At 41.1% G+C, this 18,123-nt stretch overlaps 1 protein-coding gene across 1 annotated transcript in view; it reads left to right on the top strand.

Annotated features, from left to right (window-relative positions):
* ecpas (Ecm29 proteasome adaptor and scaffold) overlaps window positions 1-15,305 on the top strand; it is a 30,399-nt gene extending 15,094 nt beyond the window's left edge. Inside the window, exons 26-49 of the mRNA XM_080445575.1 lie at window positions 607-661; window positions 781-895; window positions 1,757-1,825; window positions 2,091-2,208; window positions 2,926-3,093; window positions 3,466-3,545; window positions 3,736-3,841; window positions 5,027-5,074; window positions 5,361-5,479; window positions 5,943-6,093; window positions 6,302-6,367; window positions 7,011-7,100; window positions 7,782-7,848; window positions 8,661-8,752; window positions 9,461-9,527; window positions 9,699-9,896; window positions 10,165-10,376; window positions 10,733-10,776; window positions 11,320-11,512; window positions 11,809-11,956; window positions 12,537-12,642; window positions 13,059-13,147; window positions 14,395-14,466; window positions 14,749-15,305. Coding sequence (XP_080301701.1) covers window positions 607-661; window positions 781-895; window positions 1,757-1,825; window positions 2,091-2,208; window positions 2,926-3,093; window positions 3,466-3,545; window positions 3,736-3,841; window positions 5,027-5,074; window positions 5,361-5,479; window positions 5,943-6,093; window positions 6,302-6,367; window positions 7,011-7,100; window positions 7,782-7,848; window positions 8,661-8,752; window positions 9,461-9,527; window positions 9,699-9,896; window positions 10,165-10,376; window positions 10,733-10,776; window positions 11,320-11,512; window positions 11,809-11,956; window positions 12,537-12,642; window positions 13,059-13,147; window positions 14,395-14,466; window positions 14,749-14,888 — 2,613 coding nt within the window. The 3' untranslated portion in view covers window positions 14,889-15,305. The remainder of the gene's footprint in view (window positions 1-606; window positions 662-780; window positions 896-1,756; window positions 1,826-2,090; window positions 2,209-2,925; window positions 3,094-3,465; window positions 3,546-3,735; window positions 3,842-5,026; window positions 5,075-5,360; window positions 5,480-5,942; window positions 6,094-6,301; window positions 6,368-7,010; window positions 7,101-7,781; window positions 7,849-8,660; window positions 8,753-9,460; window positions 9,528-9,698; window positions 9,897-10,164; window positions 10,377-10,732; window positions 10,777-11,319; window positions 11,513-11,808; window positions 11,957-12,536; window positions 12,643-13,058; window positions 13,148-14,394; window positions 14,467-14,748) is intronic.
* Window positions 15,306-18,123: the final 2,818 nt, after the last annotated feature.

Below are 18,123 nucleotides of genomic sequence, written 5' to 3'. Positions count from 1 at the left end.
ACGTGACGTGTTGTGAGCTTGTAGATCAGCTATTGTCAGCGAAGAGATTTGATGTAGAGGGATAAAATAAAAGGATGGGGCAAAGTATATACCCTTGGGGGACCCCGGTCAATGAAGAATATAGGGTCAAGTAGTTAATAATTGGTCTTAAATTTCAAGGGTTAGCTTTATCCAAGTCAGTTTGCACACGCATTTCTTGTTGCAGTTGTTGCTGCCAGACAGTGTTTGCTAACTATTTTGACATTGTTTTTTTTGTTTTTAACACATTGAATGCCAGAGTTATTTCAGATTTTTTAGCTGTTTTATGCCAGAGATTTTTCATTGAGAAAAAAAAAGTACTCAGGAGCCGAGATACAGATTTTTTAAGTTAACAAGGAAGTGGATGGGAGTCTAAATCTTCAAAAAATCATATCTCCTTGGTCTTTGGGTCAAATTCTAAAAAAAAAATGTAAAAAACCCCCCCCCGCATATATGCGTTCTTGGCACACAAGTGATGGATTCAAAAGAACGCAAAGAACGCTTGGCATTCAATGTGTTAATAGTGGGTGGATCATCATTCTGGTCTTTGTATTCATCATGCTTTATGCACTCTTTCCTGTCTTCCAGTCCAGCCTGAAGGAGATTCAGACAGCGTTCATCTCCAATCTCTCGGACCCCGATGGTGAGATAATGATCCAGTCTGAAATCCACAATCGACTATATTTCTGCCATTATTTGCATCCGTGAAATGTATATAAACAAACTTTTAACCGCCTTCTTTCTGGCCCTCCTCTGGTTCAGAATTGAGTCAGGATGTGGCGTCTAAAGGTCTGGGCCTGGTCTATGAGATGGGAGGAGAAGGGGACCAGCAGGAACTGGTGTCCACCCTGGTGGAAACACTCATGACTGGCAAGAGGTGATGGAGAGTACAGGATTGTGGCTATTTGTAGTATCGACTCTAATGTAGTTGTTCTCAAACTTTTTCATGTCAAGGACCCCCAAATTGATATGTATTTGGCCGCGGACCCCCATCGGAAAATGTTTTGTGCCAGGGACGAAGAGAAGAGAAGATTTGTGTTTAAAAAAAATCTAAATTATGCAAATCTTTCCAACATTTTCAAGATTTTCAAGCTTGTAGATCTGCGAGTTTTGAATAGCCAACTAATGCATAAAGTGTTTAAAATGATTGTGATTCTATATTAATTACTTTTGCTGTGGACCCCCTAGATTAGAACCCCCCCAAGGACCCCTGGGGGTCTCGGACCCCACTTTGAGAACCACTGCTCTAATAGACCCAGCCGATGTTTCGGTGTGGCCAATATATCAGCCATTAGTCTTTATTGACATCTGTATCGTTAATTACACAGCCAGTGTGTCCCTAATTTGGGCTTGTCATTATAGGTGAAAAAGTAAAGATTTCCACATTTAAAAAATGTATCAGAAAATGTTGAACTTTGTGACAAATATCGCTCAAAGGTAACTTAACTATACGCACATCGACTCTGGCTGCTGGGCTAAAAAGGCGTAACTTTAAAAAGGTTGAGCCTTCACACCAAAAACGGTAAAAAGACAGCTTTGACAACATTTCGATCCGCTGTGGATCTTCTTCAGGTCAAATATCGGTCAAAACATCATTAATCGGTGGTCTAGGACTTTTCAAATTCGGGATCAGCATCGGACTCAAAAATGTAGCATCCGTATGGCTCTAATTTCTAGTACAACTCTAAAGGGGGATGAGGAATGATGTGATGTCAAATGTTGGTTTCTTTCCAAACAGAGTGAAGCATGCCGTATCAGGCGACACAGAGGTGTTCCAAGGCGAAGCTTTGGGGAAAGCACCCGACGGGTCAGTCATTTCCCACCAGAATTCATTCTTCCCATTCCAAATAATGTGCATAACATATGTACACCAAGGGAGTTTCAATAAGAACCCAGGCATTAAATTGATCATATTCATCTCATGTCATACTTGCATACTTGGTAACGTTAGAGAAAAATGGCTGCCGGGTCAATATGTTCAATGGGAGCTTTTGTTATGTACTGTAAGTGCATCTCATGAGGCTGTAGTTGATCGCCAGTCTTCTTTTTTTGTCTCTCTCGGTTCATGGCAGACAAGGCTTGTCCACATACAAGGAGCTTTGCTCATTGGCCAGCGACCTCAACCAACCAGATCTGGTCTACAAGTTCATGAACTTGGCCAATCACCATGCCATGTGGAACTCCCGCAAGGTACCGTTATTCATGTGAATATCAGTATGAGGTGCTCAATCACTGTTTGTGTGTGACGTGTGTCAATCTAAACACGTAAACAAAAAAGGAAAGTTAGTGCTTTTAACATTCATGACCTGAAACAGGTAGCCTGGGATCCAGCCTGCTTCGCTACGTTCGGCGGACTTTTTTTTCTCTCTTCGCTTCTCAGTCTGGAAAGCCTCCCATTGGGAGGTTTTGCAGAACTACACTGGAACTACATATGTTACGTTGGGCAACGTCGTTGCTGATTGGATGTTGTTCAAACGAATGACGAATCACAACGATCACACTGTTTTTTTGGTCCCGCCCCGCACCACAGACCAATCAGAAGCCCCAGGTTCGATTCGAAGCTTGTGGCATGTCCCGCCTCCCTTGGAGATAGGAGGCTTTCCAGACTGAGAAGCGAAGAGAGAAAAAAAAGTCCGCCGAACGTAGCGAAGCAGGCTGGATACCAGGCTATGAAACAGGGACTTTAACAACAATTTCAATTTCTGTCAGCCTGTAGGAGGGAAGTAGCGGACCAGCGCAATCAGTTTGGTTCTAGAGGTTCAAGTGCTCCATTTAGATTTTCGCTGAACATTTAAGACATAAATTTCACTCAAAACAGGCCCATATGGTATTTCTAGGAACTAATAAATGCTGTACTTACAACTGTTCATGCGACATGACTCACCTGCTGTCCTCTGTGTTTTCCAGGGAGCAGCATTTGGGTTCCACATCATAGCTGCGAAAGCTGGAGAACAGCTGACCCCCTACCTTCCCCAGCTGATCCCCCGACTCTACCGCTACCAGTTTGACCCAAACATTGCCATCCGCCAGGCCATGACCAGCATCTGGGACGCACTGGTCAAAGACAAAACCCTGGTAACAGAGCTGATGGAGATCTAATGCACGCACAATACACACACTCAGTGCTTCTCAAACCTTTTATTTCAAGGACCCCCATAACTCTGAGAGTGTACAAATGGAACCAAATAGACCTGTGGGAACCAAATGGATTCTTACGGGTCCATTTGGTTCCCCTTGTACACTCTCAGAGTTACAGACCTGTAAGGGTGCATTTAGAACACTCTCAGGGAACACTGAGGGTCCCTGGACCCCACTTGTAGAACCACTGCACACACTCACACTTGATGAAACGGTGTTCCCTTACATAATAATATTCCTGCACGTGGTCTTGATGTACTCTTGACTTGGTTTAGGATAAAGTCCCTCATAAGTGCTGACGTGTTTCAGGTGGATAAGTACCTGAAGGAGATTCTGCAGGACGTCCTCCTTAACCTGACCAGTAACACCTGGAGAGTACGAGAATCCAGGTGCAGTATTATCAATTCCCAACACTCTGAGGACACAAAAAGTCCTCATCAATCTTTGCCAGAGCATTTTCCTTAATGCAGGACAAAAATAATTAAACTCTGCATATAATACCATTGTGTAGTCAGCTGAAATAATAAATAATAATTATTATTATAGTTTTTTTGGCAATTGACGTATTCTTCCCTCCAGCTGCTTGGCCCTAAACGACCTGATCCGTGGCCGTCAGGCTGATGACATCATCGACCACTTGGCAGAGATGTGGGAGACGCTGTTCAGAGTACTGGATGACATCAAGGTCTGTATTCCCCACACATAGACGTTACTAGTCAGAGAAAATGACGCCATACAGTACGTGACTGATTAACCACTTGAACCCCAGCATCCATATTCTGGGGGAATATTAGACATTTGGTGTAGACAGAAAAAAGTGGTTCAAGTACAGAGCCAACTTGGGTCCATTTTACTACAGTAAGTCTAGAGGGTTTAAGTGGTTAACTCTCAATTAACTCAAGGTTCACTCAAGGAGAGATAGTCTCCTCTTGCTTTCATCGTCGTCGTTTGTTCAGTTTGGGAGTTCAGAAAATAAAAGGGGATATGACTTTTACATGCGTCAACTAATAAATGAAATGGAATTAGAAAGGCCTGGCCTATGCTATTAACGTTATCAAAATATTAATGTGCGTACATAACCAGGAGGAAAATGCTCATGTTGAGTATGAGACATATTTAATCACAATTGACTGCTTAGCTCTCTCCCACTCCCATGCAGTGTGCCTATTTTCTCTCTGGTTCACACACACACACACACACACACACACACACACACACACACACACACACACACACACACAGCCCCCCTCCCTCTCTCACTGTCCCCCGGGTCAAACAAACACATCCACAATGTAGGCTATAATTCGAATCCATCTACCATTAATTATCCAAACACACCTGCACATACTTTATGGATAGAGGGTGAAGAAATCAGCCACAGCTGATTACACACCCTGTAGCCACATGCCATGGAATTTCTTTCTTCATACACGCAATAACAAAGGCCTTCCAGCGGCACCTCCTTAACCTGCCTTGCTTTATGCCTTTCATTTGATATTGTTAGATTCCCAGTTGTTGATTGTGCCATATAACAGAGAAAATGGGAATCAAATGGAACCAAAACCATGACGGGAAGAAAATGTAATGAGATGTGATATTACATGAAACTAATACAAATGTTTTAAACAATAAATACAACAGAAATTAAACTAACACAAGTATATTTCAGACCTGTGATTGGAAAACCATTGCTTTGATGGAACACCAGCCACACATTTGAGTGTAGTGGAATCTTTCCCATGATGCTCGCTCTCTTTATGATAAAAAATCAGTTTAACTTTTGTATGATATTTATCATATACATGTATCTGTAGTAAAGTGCTCTGCTGATGTACGTTCATTCTGACTATGTTGTGTGGCTGTATTTCAGGAGTCTGTGAGGAAGGCTGCAGACATTACACTGAAAACACTCAGTAAGGTAAGACAAGTGTGTGTCTGTGTAGTAAGACTTAAGAGGCTAATCAGACTAATGAATTTAGTTGATTATTAAAGAAATCCCAATAAATAAATGTGCGTCAATTTGTTGATTTTTATCAAATATATATATATACATTTTTTTATTATCAATTAATCAAACGTTATTGATAGAATAATCACAAAGAAGATGATTGATAGTTGCAGCCCTAGTCATTACAAGTGTGTGGTGCCCAATGCCCATCCGAGTGTTATGTCTACTTTACTCTCTCTTTCTGTGTCGGTTCCAGGTGTGTACTCGTATGTGTGAATCTACGGGTGCTGCAGCCCAGAGAACCGTAGCAGTAATGTTACCAACCCTGCTGGACAAAGGCATTGTCAGCAACGTTCCGGAGGTCCGCGCACTCAGGTAGCTTTGGGTTTCTGTCATATCGCTTCGTAGCTAGAACCCATCTCTCTCCATCTTCCTCTCTGTTTCCTGGAGTCTCTCACTCTCTGACTGTCTCACCGTCTTTAATTATTTGTTTTTGTTCCATTTGTGGTCCTATGATTTTCCTCTCTAGGAATTGTTAAATGCAGTGACCTAAGTGCGCTAGGAATTGTGCGGACTCTAAAAGCTTTTTTGTCTTTTATGCAATGACCAAAGTGTGTTGTTTTTAACTGATACAACTACTCTTAATTTCTAGGTAATTCTAAATACACTAAATGCAGTGACCAAAGTATGCTATGTCTTGTTTAGACGGATACAACTTGCTAAGGCATCTGACTTGTTTTCCCGTTCATGTATTGTATGTCTTTTATGGACCCCACCCAGGAAGCCAAGGCTATTGGGGATCCATCTAAAAAACTAATAAACGTTCTCCCTCCCTCAGCATTCAGACCCTGGTGAAGGTCAGTAAGACGGCTGGTGCCAGGCTGAAACCCCACACCCCTCGGCTGATCCCAGCCCTGCTGGAGGCCCTCAGCACCCTGGAGCCCCAGGTCCTCAACTACCTCAGTCTCCGAGCTACAGAGCAGGAGAAGGTAAACCTTCTGTATGAAGTTAACATGTTCCTTAAATGACATGTATTGCTCTGTTTGTGTTTTTTGTTTCTGGTGGCTGTATGGCCCCAAAACTATTTCCTAACGGACAAATAAAGGATCTATCTATGTCCTGTGCTATGTTGTCGTTTACCAGCATCTCATCACTACAAGTGTTTTTTATCTGTTTTGACTCTTGCTTTACCCCCAGAGTGCCATGGATGCAGCTAGGCTGAGTGCTGCCAAGTCCTCCCCCATGATGGAGACCATTAACATGGTAAAAAATTATTATTATTATTATTGTGATAGCTTTTAGCATTTTCTTTGGGCTTTTAGTATCAATTTCTATCATTTAAGTTACATGAAATCATTTACCCTTTTTTTTCCAGTGGTGTAACATAAACAAAGTACTGTACTTAAGTAGAATTTTGAGGTATTTTTTACTTTACTGGAGTATTTCCAATTTTCTGTACATTTACTTCTACTCCACTACACCTCAGGGGCAAATATTGTACTTTTACTCCACTACAATTATTTGAAAACTTGAGTTACTAGTTACTGATTTTGATTATCATTACTAAACATACTTCACCACTAAACCACTTCAGCCCTATATACATTTCGTCCATTTGAAAATAGCTGATCTACAAGCTCACAACGCAACGCATTGTGAGCTTGTAGATCTGCTATTTTCAAAAGATTTGTATACATTTGAAAACTTGTGAAATGGGACATTCTGTATTTTACCTGAAACAGAGTAATTCTAAATTGCAGTATTGATACTTTTACTCAAAACATTTTGTACTTTTTCCACCACTGGGTTTTTTTCAAACAGAACCTTGCAAAAATAAAGAAGTGAAGAATACATCTTTAGTACTTCCTTTAAGATATCTCCCGTATGTGTGTGTGTGTGACACTAGTGTCTCCAGCATCTGGATGTGTCTGTCCTTGGAGAGCTGGTCCCCAGGCTCTGTGAGCTGCTCAAGAGTGGAGTGGGACTAGGAACCAAGGTACACACACCTAAGCCTGATTTACACTTCATTGTACAACTGTGTTATTTGCCGAAAACAGACGATCCACAAGATCTCAACATGTCTCATTGCGGCGCGTTGAGAGCTTGTGGATTGGCTATTTTCACAATTAACCCATTAAGACCTGAAGTCGATTCTACATGTCTCCTAAATCTCAACAGTTTTCTGGAAAAACGTATGTTTCTATATCAGTGGTGCTCAATCTTTTTCATGTCAAGGACCCCAAAAATTATAAGTATTTGGCCGCCGACCCCCATCAAAATAGGTTGTTCCAGGGACCCCCCAGAAGCAAAGATTTGAGTTAAAAATGTTCGCTTTAAAAATATATATTGAAAGATTTGCACACATTTTCACGATTTTTCAAAAATAGCAGATCTACAAGCTCATAGCGCGGCACTCGGTGCCGCGCTATGAGCTTGTATATCTGCTATTTTTGAATAGCCCAAAGTGTAAAATAATGCTTTTTAGCTCAAATCAAAAAATGACACAGTTCCAGGTCTTAATGGGTTAAGCATTTCTCTAATTCACTTTGCTCATAGACTTTCTTTCAGTCCCCTTTCTGTCTCGTACCTCCGTCCACCTACCATCTGTATGTAAAGATTCAGTGCACTGTGAGTCATGTTATTCCCTCTGTATTCATTTGACTCTATCCCTCCATAGGGTGGTTGTGCCAGTGTCATTGTTTCACTCACAGTGCAGTGTCCCCAAGACCTCACCCCATACTCAGGTACTACTGCACAACTACTAGCGTGCCAAATACAATTGGTCTTTCTTGAGACTGTTAAACCACAAAAAAATGGCGAAAATGGCAGATCTAAAGACTCGCAACAGATGCCGAAAATAGCAGATCTAAAAAACGGATTTCCCTAGTACTTCCGTATGTCTGTGCGAAACAATATAATCTCTTTGCAAGTAAATATTTGTAGCATATAATGGCATGTGATTCTATATTGTTACACATGACATAGAACTGTTACACAATATAACTGAATTGGCTGAATTTATTTTATACTCGAGTCACGCTGTGAACGAAATTACACATTCTAGCTGTGAGGCTACAGCAGCCGTATGTCGCTGATCACATGACCCAAAAAAAGAATGACTCTCTGGTTCTAGGCAACACAGACAGGGGGGGACTTTTTCTTATTAACACAGATCAGGTCTAAGGTATATTAAATAACATAGCTTAACACATTGACTGCCAAGAACGCATATATGCGTTCTTTGCGTTCTTTATAATCCATCACTTGCTTGCCTTTTTTTTTTACTTTTTTTTTTTTTTTTTTTGACCCAAAGACCAATGAGATATGATTTTTCAAAGATTTAGACTCCAATCCACTTCCTTGTTAACTTAAAACTTAAAAATTATGTATCTCGGCTCCTGAGTACTTTTTTTTTTCAATGAAAAATCTCTGGCAGGCAACAGCTAAAAATCTGAAATAATTCTGGCAGTCAATGTGTTGAAAATGAGTGGTATTCTGCTTTAAGTGATTAACATATACTCTCTGTGCACTGGTGTGTTTGATGTTGCTGCTGTAGGTAAACTGATGAGTGCCCTGCTGAATGGCATCCATGACAGGAGCAGTGTGGTGCAGAAAGCTTTTGCCTTCGCTCTGGGCCACCTGGTCAGGGTAAGCATGGCTTTACACAAACACTACTTAACCATGGGTCATATTCACATGGTGGCCATTTTGCTTTTACAACGTACGCCTATACCAAGCCCCCAGGACCGCGGGGTTTAGTGAAGCTGCCGTGTCCTGGTGGTTAAATCTAGTATTGCAAGACTTCTGCATTTAAAACGCGACTGCGCTGCGCATGCTTCTATCACCTGAAACGCTAGTGCGCCTGCTCTATGACCAAAATGGTTTTGGTCAAATGCGGAAGAGGAGGGTACTTCCGTGTGCTTCATGCGCTGGGTGAGCAACTTAATTGAAATGAACCCCTGAAGTTATCACCACCATGGTTTCCCACCACAGATTTCCAATGGAATATTTGCATTGGGTTTTGCATAAATGAAGAAACTAGGCTCTGTAGCATGCAATAGACATGTTTTCACATGTTTTGTTTGACAAGATGATCTCAAACAAACTTATGATTTTTGAACCACACAGGCAGTAATGGCTGCAATAAGCACGGTTGAGATTTTAACAATTAATGTTGAACCCCTCTTAGGCTTATGTCAACCAAAGTCCTTATTTTCTGCATAAATCGAAAAAACCCTATGGCATTCAGACAGACAGACAGACAGACAGACACAGAAATATTATAAATTCACTTCTAACTTCTACAGACTGTAGCACTCTACAGTGTCAAATAACTTTTTTCTCTCCCCAAATCAGACCGCAAAGGACAGCAGTGTAGAAAAACTACTACTGAAGCTCAATATGTGGTACCTGGAGAAAGAGGGTGAGAGGACACAAACACAGGTTCATCCCATATAAACATGGAAGCAGATGAAATGAGCTGTAGCTAATGCCTGATTTATATTTGGTTGTGCGCCGTGTCACGCACTGAAAATAGCCAATCGACACCGGCGAGCGAAGTGAACCGTGAATTGATTTTCCCGTCTCCTCCCAGACCCGGTGTATAAGTCGTCGTGCGCGCAGACGATGCACGCCATCAGCCATTACAGTCCTGATGTGCTGAAGAGCCATGCTGGAGTGGGACTGCCCCTGGCCTTCCTGGGCATGCACCAGGCTCCAGGCCCAGAGGAGGAGAAGGGAGAGTGCCACGATGCCACGCTGTTCACAGAGGTGTGGCAGGAGAATGTCCCAGGTAAGCCTCGTTTATTTACATGTATGGTGGTGTTGCTCGCCAAAAATAGCAAACATACATGTCGCATTTGTTTTTTTTAAAGATATTACGATATAACATTTTCACAATTTTTGGCAAGTGATTTGGTGTAGAGGGGGGAAAAAAGGAGCTTAACAAACAGAGCCCTGGGGGACCCAGGTCAACAAAGTATATAGGGTACAGTTTAAGTGTTAATGTATGATGAATTGATGATCATGACTTGATGTGTGTGTGTTTGCTTGACCACCAGGAAGCTTTGGAGGCATCAGGCTTTACATGACAGAGCTGATCGCTATTACCCAGAAGGCTTTGCAGTCCCAGTCCTGGAAGATGAAGGCTCAAGGCGCCGCTGCCATGGCGACTGTAGCAAAGGAACAGACGGGCTCTTTGGTGGCACCACACCTTGGCATGGTGCTGACCGCTCTGATGCAGGGACTGTCTGGACGCACATGGGCGGGCAAGGTCATAACAGCTGCTAATTAGTTTTTTATGGGAAGCACTTTTAGGGGTGCAACAGATGCTGAGTCGGCAAAGAGGGCCGTCTGGGAGTCAGAAGGCCCCCGGTTCGTCCCTGGCTCGCCCAGTCTATGTGTTGAAGTGTCCCTGAGCACTGTATTAATAGTGCCCACTGCTCCTAATATTTAGGATGGATAAATGCAGAGGACATATTTCACATATGTATTTCTGTACATTGACAGAAAATACGCCAAAGGAGTGGGGTCGAAATTATTATTATTATTATTGTTATTATTAAATTATGTTAAGTTAAATAGTCAAGTGAGTTAACAAACTGACTTTTGCCTTTTGATTTCCTCTAGGAGGAGCTGTTGAAAGCCGTTGGGTCAGTGGTATCCAAGTGCAGGTATGTATCTTTCACAATACGTTTATCTACTCAGACAGTACCTTACCTAATCTGGGAAGACTTCTTTGATCTTCCCCATAAGGTGTTGGTTACCAACTCCTGTTTTAAATTAGTCACAATCTACCTGCCTCCTCAAGAAACCCCACATGAGCCCCATGAGTTTGTGTTTCCGGTATCTGTAGTAGGGCCGCAGCTACAGTAATTGAGTGCCAGGCAACAAATGTTCAGAAATCAAATATGAGAGCTAATCGCTCTGGTTGAGCAAATATGCACAATGAATGGAGCCAGTCTAGTGGCCACAGAGGCACGTTATGCTTGATTTATGCTTGGTTGAGCGCTGTGTTGCACACCAAAAATTGCCAATCTACATGCTCACTATGCAATGGTGAACTTGTACATTTGCTAAGGCTTGATCTGTATAAATCACGCCTTAGCCAGGTTATTGCTTACCCAGATTCCCCCCTCTGATTCAAAGAATCCTCATCTTCTGTTGTGCATATACTGTCATTTTATACATGGTTTACATTGTTTTCCCCACTGTAGCTCTGAGCTGCAGAAGCCCTGTCCAGGCCAGCCCACCATCTCTGAGGTGTTGGCAGTGGTGCTGAAGGAGTGCTGCAAGGAGAGCTTGGTGTACAAGATGGCCGCCCTGCGCTGTGCAGGAGATGTGCTGCACAGCAGTCAGGAGGACCGCTTCAGCGAAATGGCCCAGATCCTCATCCCTCTTATCAAGAAGGTAACAGGACATAAACACTGGTGCAGATAATACTACAAGTAGTCCTTAAAAACATGGTCATGATGTGGACCAATTGTACATCTCATATATATTCACACCCTTTTTCTTACCTGTAATATTTTAACTTAATTTTTTTATATGTTCACACCCTTTTTCTTACCTGTAATATTTTATTTTATCTTGTTACATTGTATTGTTAGTAGTCATTGCGGAACATGCCGCACCTACGTTTTGCTGCTTGTACCTTTAGGAGTGAGTGACAAACAAACACCCTCTTGATTCTTGACTTCTGACAGAACTGCCCAGAGAGTGGCGGCGTATCCCCGAGGTCCCTGGAAGAGGATGGTGATGGAGATAAGAAGGACAGGGAGCTGCAAACGGAAGCTCTGCTCTGTGCCTTCGACACGCTGGGAAAGTCCTGGCCCAAGAATCCACAAACCCAAGGTAAACCTACAGCTAATTCCACAGAATAGGTCTTTGATGGCCCTCAGAACCCAGTCCAAATGAACAGTTGACCAGTAGAACAAGCATTGACATGGACAGACAGTTGCATATTTCTATGCTATACAATCATCGGTATTTATAACGTTCTCAGTCGCCTCAACTGATTCCATAGAAGCCAGCATGTCTTCCATGGAAGCATGTTGTACAGCGAAAATAGCCTATCTACCTATTTTCGGTTATTATTTTAAGATTGGAGCATTTGAAGTGGTCAAACTAGCAATATGTTCAGAAGCATCTTACATAAAACCCTAATGGTCTTGGATATTTCATAAAAGCAAAGGTTAAAGCCTCAATCTGTGATTTCTTCACCTGGTTGGCGATATGTAGAACAGCAGGAACAATATTACTAAAACATCATCATTTAACATATTGTGTTAATTGGTGTGTTAATCCTTTAACTCTGTTTCACAAATTGCACATTTTGACTTTTGCCATACAAATTGTTTCAGTTGTGAGATTTTATTTAGCTTTAATCCATGTGAACGGTGTCCTTAAACGTTGCTCATTTGGCTCTATGCAGCTCGTTACCAGGTGGAGGTGTGCACGCTGATGTGTGAGAAGCTCAGGCTGAGCACCTGGAAGGTCCAGCTGGGAGTTCTACTCTCTCTGAAGGCATACATCCAGGGGTGCGTAATAGAAATGACAATATTCTATTATTAATCACAATTAATGGCTTTAAAGCTAGTAAGCCGGTGTGTGAGCTTTTATCTGTTGTTTAGATAGTTGATAGGTTTGATGTCTACCTGCTGTCCTAGTTTTCTGTTTTACTCAACAACTTCCCCCTGTTGTTGGGTGACTAGGGCAGTGGTTCTCAAACTTTTTAATTTCAAGGACCCCCATTTTTGTATTGATTATATTTGTTAATCCACATTGGGGCTCTTGAAGGTGACTGTTGTTTTTTTAAATTGCCAATAAAGTATTCCATCTATGTAGTTTAGTATGCATCAGGCCTCCGACCCCCATAAGACTTAGAGTGTACAAAATGGAACCCCCTCAAGGACACTTTTTGTTGAGTTTTGAATTGAATGTTTTGTCTTTGTAGGCTGTTGCTGCTCGAGAAGGGCTATCAAGATTCTAATGCACTATCTCAGATCCTCACAGAGACCTGCGCTGCTCTTACATACCCTCTAGGTATGACTGCCAGCAATTTGCCAGCAATTTTACACACTATCTTCTGCATTAATCACTTAGATGATCTACAGGCTCACAACGGGTTGTGAACTTGTAGATCTACTTTTTTGGCGAAGAAACACGGTGTAGAGCAGGGGTTCCCAAAGTTGGGGTCGCGATTTTTTTTTTGAAATTCAACAGAATGGAAATCTAAAAATGATTACAAATAATAATTTGTACATATCTGTCAAAAGGATAAAGCTTTTTTCCAACGTGGTCCTTTGAGTGCAAATGTCTGTGTAAACCGTGTTAAAACTTCAAAGGCTAGGCGTGCTCAACTCAAAGAGCTTTAAGGCCAATTTCTGATTGGAGCGACATGGTGCACGAAGAAAAGAACGCGTTGCGTATGATGTCTGCATTTGGTGTTGCGCACCTCTGGAAAAATGAAACGTCACAGACCCTTCATAAAATGTCGGATATATACTCTTGAAACCACCTGAACATTTCCTTATTTACATTTTGGTGAGGATGTTGGCGAGTCGCAGACGGTATGAATGCTCAAATCTCAGAACATAGTGAGACACGTAGTGCGATGCGTCGCTCGACTCGTCAAGAGTCGAGCGACGAGTCGAGAGGTCAAACCAGGTGCAGGTTCTTGACAACATGAACAACAATGGAACCATTCCACACTCATGAACAAAGTCGGCGTCAACGCTGACGAAGGCCACTAGGTCGAAACACATACGTTGTTTGCTGCTGCGGCATATTAACACATTGGCTGCCAAAGACGCAGATCTGCGTTCTAATTAATTTCTCGCCTGGCTGCCAAAGACGCAGATCTGCGTTCTTTTTTTTCATTTTTTTCTTGTTTTTTGACCCAAAGACCAAGGAGATATGATTTATCGAAGATTTAGACTCCCATCCACTTCCTTGTTAACTGAGTACTTTTGTTGTTTAATTGAAAAATCTCTGGCAGTCTACAGCAAAAAATCTGAAATAATTCTGGCAGGAAATGAGTTAAAGACATTTTAACTTTGTGAGTGCGGATGGTTCCTTTGACTGGGGCGCGTACGTAGTAGCAGATACAAAAAGAAAAATAAAATCTATAAATACATGAATACAATTTCCAACATAATGGATAAATAAAATGGCAAAGAAACATGGGTACTGTAAATGGAACAACCCCAGTAAACGTAGTGTAATGGTGTTTAGTTGGTTAAAATTCCCCTGCATGTATTTAATCCCATCATTGTATTTTCTCCCTCAAGAAAATAAGACTTACTCGTCAGTGAGGACAGAAGCCTTGTCGGTTGTGGAGCTGCTGGTGAAGAGGACTGGAGGTAAATGGACAATTATTACCTCATTTTATACTATTAATGATCTTTTGTTTTTTATGTGAACACAAGCCTACAATAAAATCTATCTATTTGTAACTCTGAGGGTGTATACAAATGTAACACTGTAATACAGGTCCATTTGGTTACATTTATATTGACTCTCGAAGTGAAATGAATACTGTATCAGTCATACATCCTCAGGTTGGTGCTAGGTGAAGGATTTACATAATAAAAAATGTAATTGCACATGGGCTTTGTCAGTGACCGTTGCGTGTGTTCCTGCAGAGAGCGAGCAGTGGGACTGCGTGTCAGTGAAGAGCAGAGAGCAGCTCCAGCGCTCTCTGTCCACCCTGCAGTCAGACACCAGGCCTGACCTGAAGGACAAGGCTCAGGAGCTCCGCAGACACATTCAGAGCCAGCCCTAAAAACCCAACCACACCTGTCTCTAGCCAACCACACACACACACACACACACACACACACACACACACACACACACACACACACACACACACACACACACACACACACACACACACACACAGCCAGTCATAATAAGACAAAGCCAAATCAGAGCACACTATTCTTTGTGGGGAAAAGAAAATAATTTGTTCATGCTCTCCTTTAACTGGTCTATTTTTTACAACGCTGGTTCTTTCTCTACTGATATTCACCCACCTCTGACTAAACCATATTACTTGTACAGATGAAACTGCCCCATGCTAGTGTCACGACTGGTTCGGCTATAAGGCTGATAAACTTAGCTCTGTTTAAATGTGGACAATGATTATTGGGTTTAAATTTCTAATAATGATGATAATAATAAATACCATATAAACTTGTGTTTTATTTGTGAACACTGTATACCTGTAGCTCCTATAGGGGGCGCTCTACTGCTGCCATGGGTTATCTATTGTCGCTGTCGGGCGGAAAGCTTGTATGTCCAAAAGCGTTACTTTTCAGAAAAAAGTTCTAATGGATCCAATGTAGCTATCATTTAGTCTCAAGTTCTTAATACTTTTCATTGGCTCAATATTTATAAAACCCATAGACTTAACCACTTTCACTTTCCAAATGTTTTTAATTGCAAAAATGGAAGATCTACAAGCTCTGCTACTAGTACATCAAAGTAGGGCCTTTAATTTACAAATAAAGAGTTGAAATATTGAGATAAAAGGTTTCTGCCCAACAGCAACGATATACAGATATCAGTCTAAAAGCAGAGGGGTGGTCTAGACTTTAACCACTTTCAACCTGGTATGTCTATTTTGGGCATGTTATAGAAAGACATTTTTAAAAATAGCAAAAGTAGCCAATCTGCAAGCCCAATGTGTTGCATCACGACGTGTTTTGAGCTTGAAGATCGACTATTTTCGCAGTCTGACACAGTTGTACAACAAAGTATAAGACTAGAACTGAGGCTGATTCTAAAAACGCCTTCTAAATGCTGACCTAAGTTTTATGAAAAACAAATCTTTTTAAAATTAAAAAGAAACTGTTGCTATATATATAATATTGCAACAGCTAATGTGACACAGAGGTGTTCTAGGTCTAAATGGTTGAAGTTTAGACCCAAATATGCTCTTTTACTGGTCCACTGCTACACCACTGCTGTTACCCTCATGGATTTAACATGAAGCATTCTGGGTACAAGAGCACATGCTTAGGGAAACCCAGTGCTCTAAAAGGTCTTGTGTTAGGATATGACAAAAAAAATAATGGAGATGTAATTAAAACGTAAAATATTTTGCACCTCTTGTTTTGTTTTAAGTGGCATATGTGTTGAAAATCATATTTTCTCCTCCCATTTGCTGTGGGAAGGAGGTGTTAAACTAAATATTTTCAGAAGCCTTGAAAATAAAATCCCATCCATGAATTTGGCATGAAAAGTGTTTGTGTTCATTTGTCTCCTGCTACAGAACTGTAATCTTGTTTAAATACACAATTCAAGTTGTTTGATCGTGTCTTATTTGAATAAAAGACAGCTTGATAATTGCAATCCTTGTATGACAAAGCAAGCAAGATGGAAAAACTACGGGATTAATACATAAGCAGCAATCATAGTAATGTTATCATACCATAGTAATGGTAATATTATAGTCCAAGAACAACAACAGCATGTCCCAAGTTTTAAATCTACAAAGTAAAGTTTTCAAATAATTGTAGTGGAGTAGAAGTACAATGTTTGCCTCTTGAGATGTAGAAGTAGAAGTCGAAAAATGAAAATAATCAACTAAAAAAAATCCTCAAAATTTTAATAAAGTACACTACTTGAGTAAATGTACTTAAGTTACTTTCCACAACTGCATACATAGTGCTCATGGCCTGGGGATAACTAGAGGTCAATTGCTCTATCATTGAGCTGTCACTTTGAAGCCACCTAGTGGACAACATGAGAAGAACCTGCATGACTTGCTGGGTCTGCAAATGAAAATGCATTGAGTCTCACGAATAAGTTCCCATATAGCCTACTGTTCTGTATATCCAAATACAAATTATATTAGGCATTAGTTGAGTATTGAGACAAAAAAATTACACAATCGGTACAAAAGCCTGCGTTCACTCCACTCCATTTATTTCAAAACTTTAGTTACAAGCTGCTTTGTAGATATAGATTACAAAACATACATTAACCAATTAAGCCCTATATTATACTTTGTCTATTTAAAATAATAGAAGATCTACAAGCTCTCCATCCATCCTCTGGGAGAAGCTCTGATGGACCCCACTATTCTGTTGCTCCACCTGGAGTAGAACAAAAAGGAAATGGATTACTGGATTCTCTTCTTACAACCTAAATCAAATCAGCTATAGGGAACCTTCAAAATGCACTCTGATGATCAATCCATAAAAACTAAAATATGAAGAAATCCATCTGAAAACAAAGAATTGAGCATCACCTCTTTCTTCCTGTCCAGCTTGGCGTGGAGACCTGACACATCACTGGTACTCACATGGGATGCATTCAGCAGCTGGAGGGGACAAACATACAACATCAGACTACGGTGGTGGAGTAGGGGTGATGCGACTAGTTCAGCTTCCTCACAGGGCAGGATGCATTATTTACAGCATAATAACTACTACAGTTGAATGACTGCTAATAAATCTACTTTGTGATTGATTGCACACCCGCTCCTGTATGGTCTGATGAGAGAAAAGTGTTGCCGTTGGTAAAGTCAGACAGACTTTCTTTCTCATTGCTGGGTGTCGAGATAAAAAATACAGTGGCCTCATATGAAAACTGATTCCAGAGGCCTTTAATGTTTATTACGTCAGTGGTGGAAAGTAACCAAGGGTAACACGAAGAGTGGGCACTAAGGAAGAGTGAGCACCTCGATGTAAGATTTGCTGTTTGGTCCAAAATGTAAAAAAAAAACTAAATATGTGAAAAACGCCCTGGAGTAATGTAAAGTATACTTGATAGGAACATTTGACAATTAAGGTCTAATATTTCTTACAATTGCTACAAAACCTGTATATCCAATAATTTTGGATAATCATAATAATCATGTAGTAGGCTAGATCTACAAGCTAACAACCGCCCTGTGGGATGCTACAGGTTGTCAGCTTGTAGATCTCTTTTTTTCCCACACAACAAACATGGCGGTTGAATTAATTGACGGCGGCATTGATTGTTACATTCAAATAAAAACAAGCCAC

The sequence above is a fragment of the Gymnoscopelus braueri genome (assembly GCF_963280865.1).
Source record: "Gymnoscopelus braueri genome assembly, chromosome: 2".
In the NCBI taxonomy this organism is placed as follows: Eukaryota; Metazoa; Chordata; class Actinopteri; order Myctophiformes; family Myctophidae; genus Gymnoscopelus; species Gymnoscopelus braueri.
The sequence above is the reverse complement of the archived record's forward strand: the minus strand, read 5'-3'. Positions and strand labels throughout refer to the sequence as shown.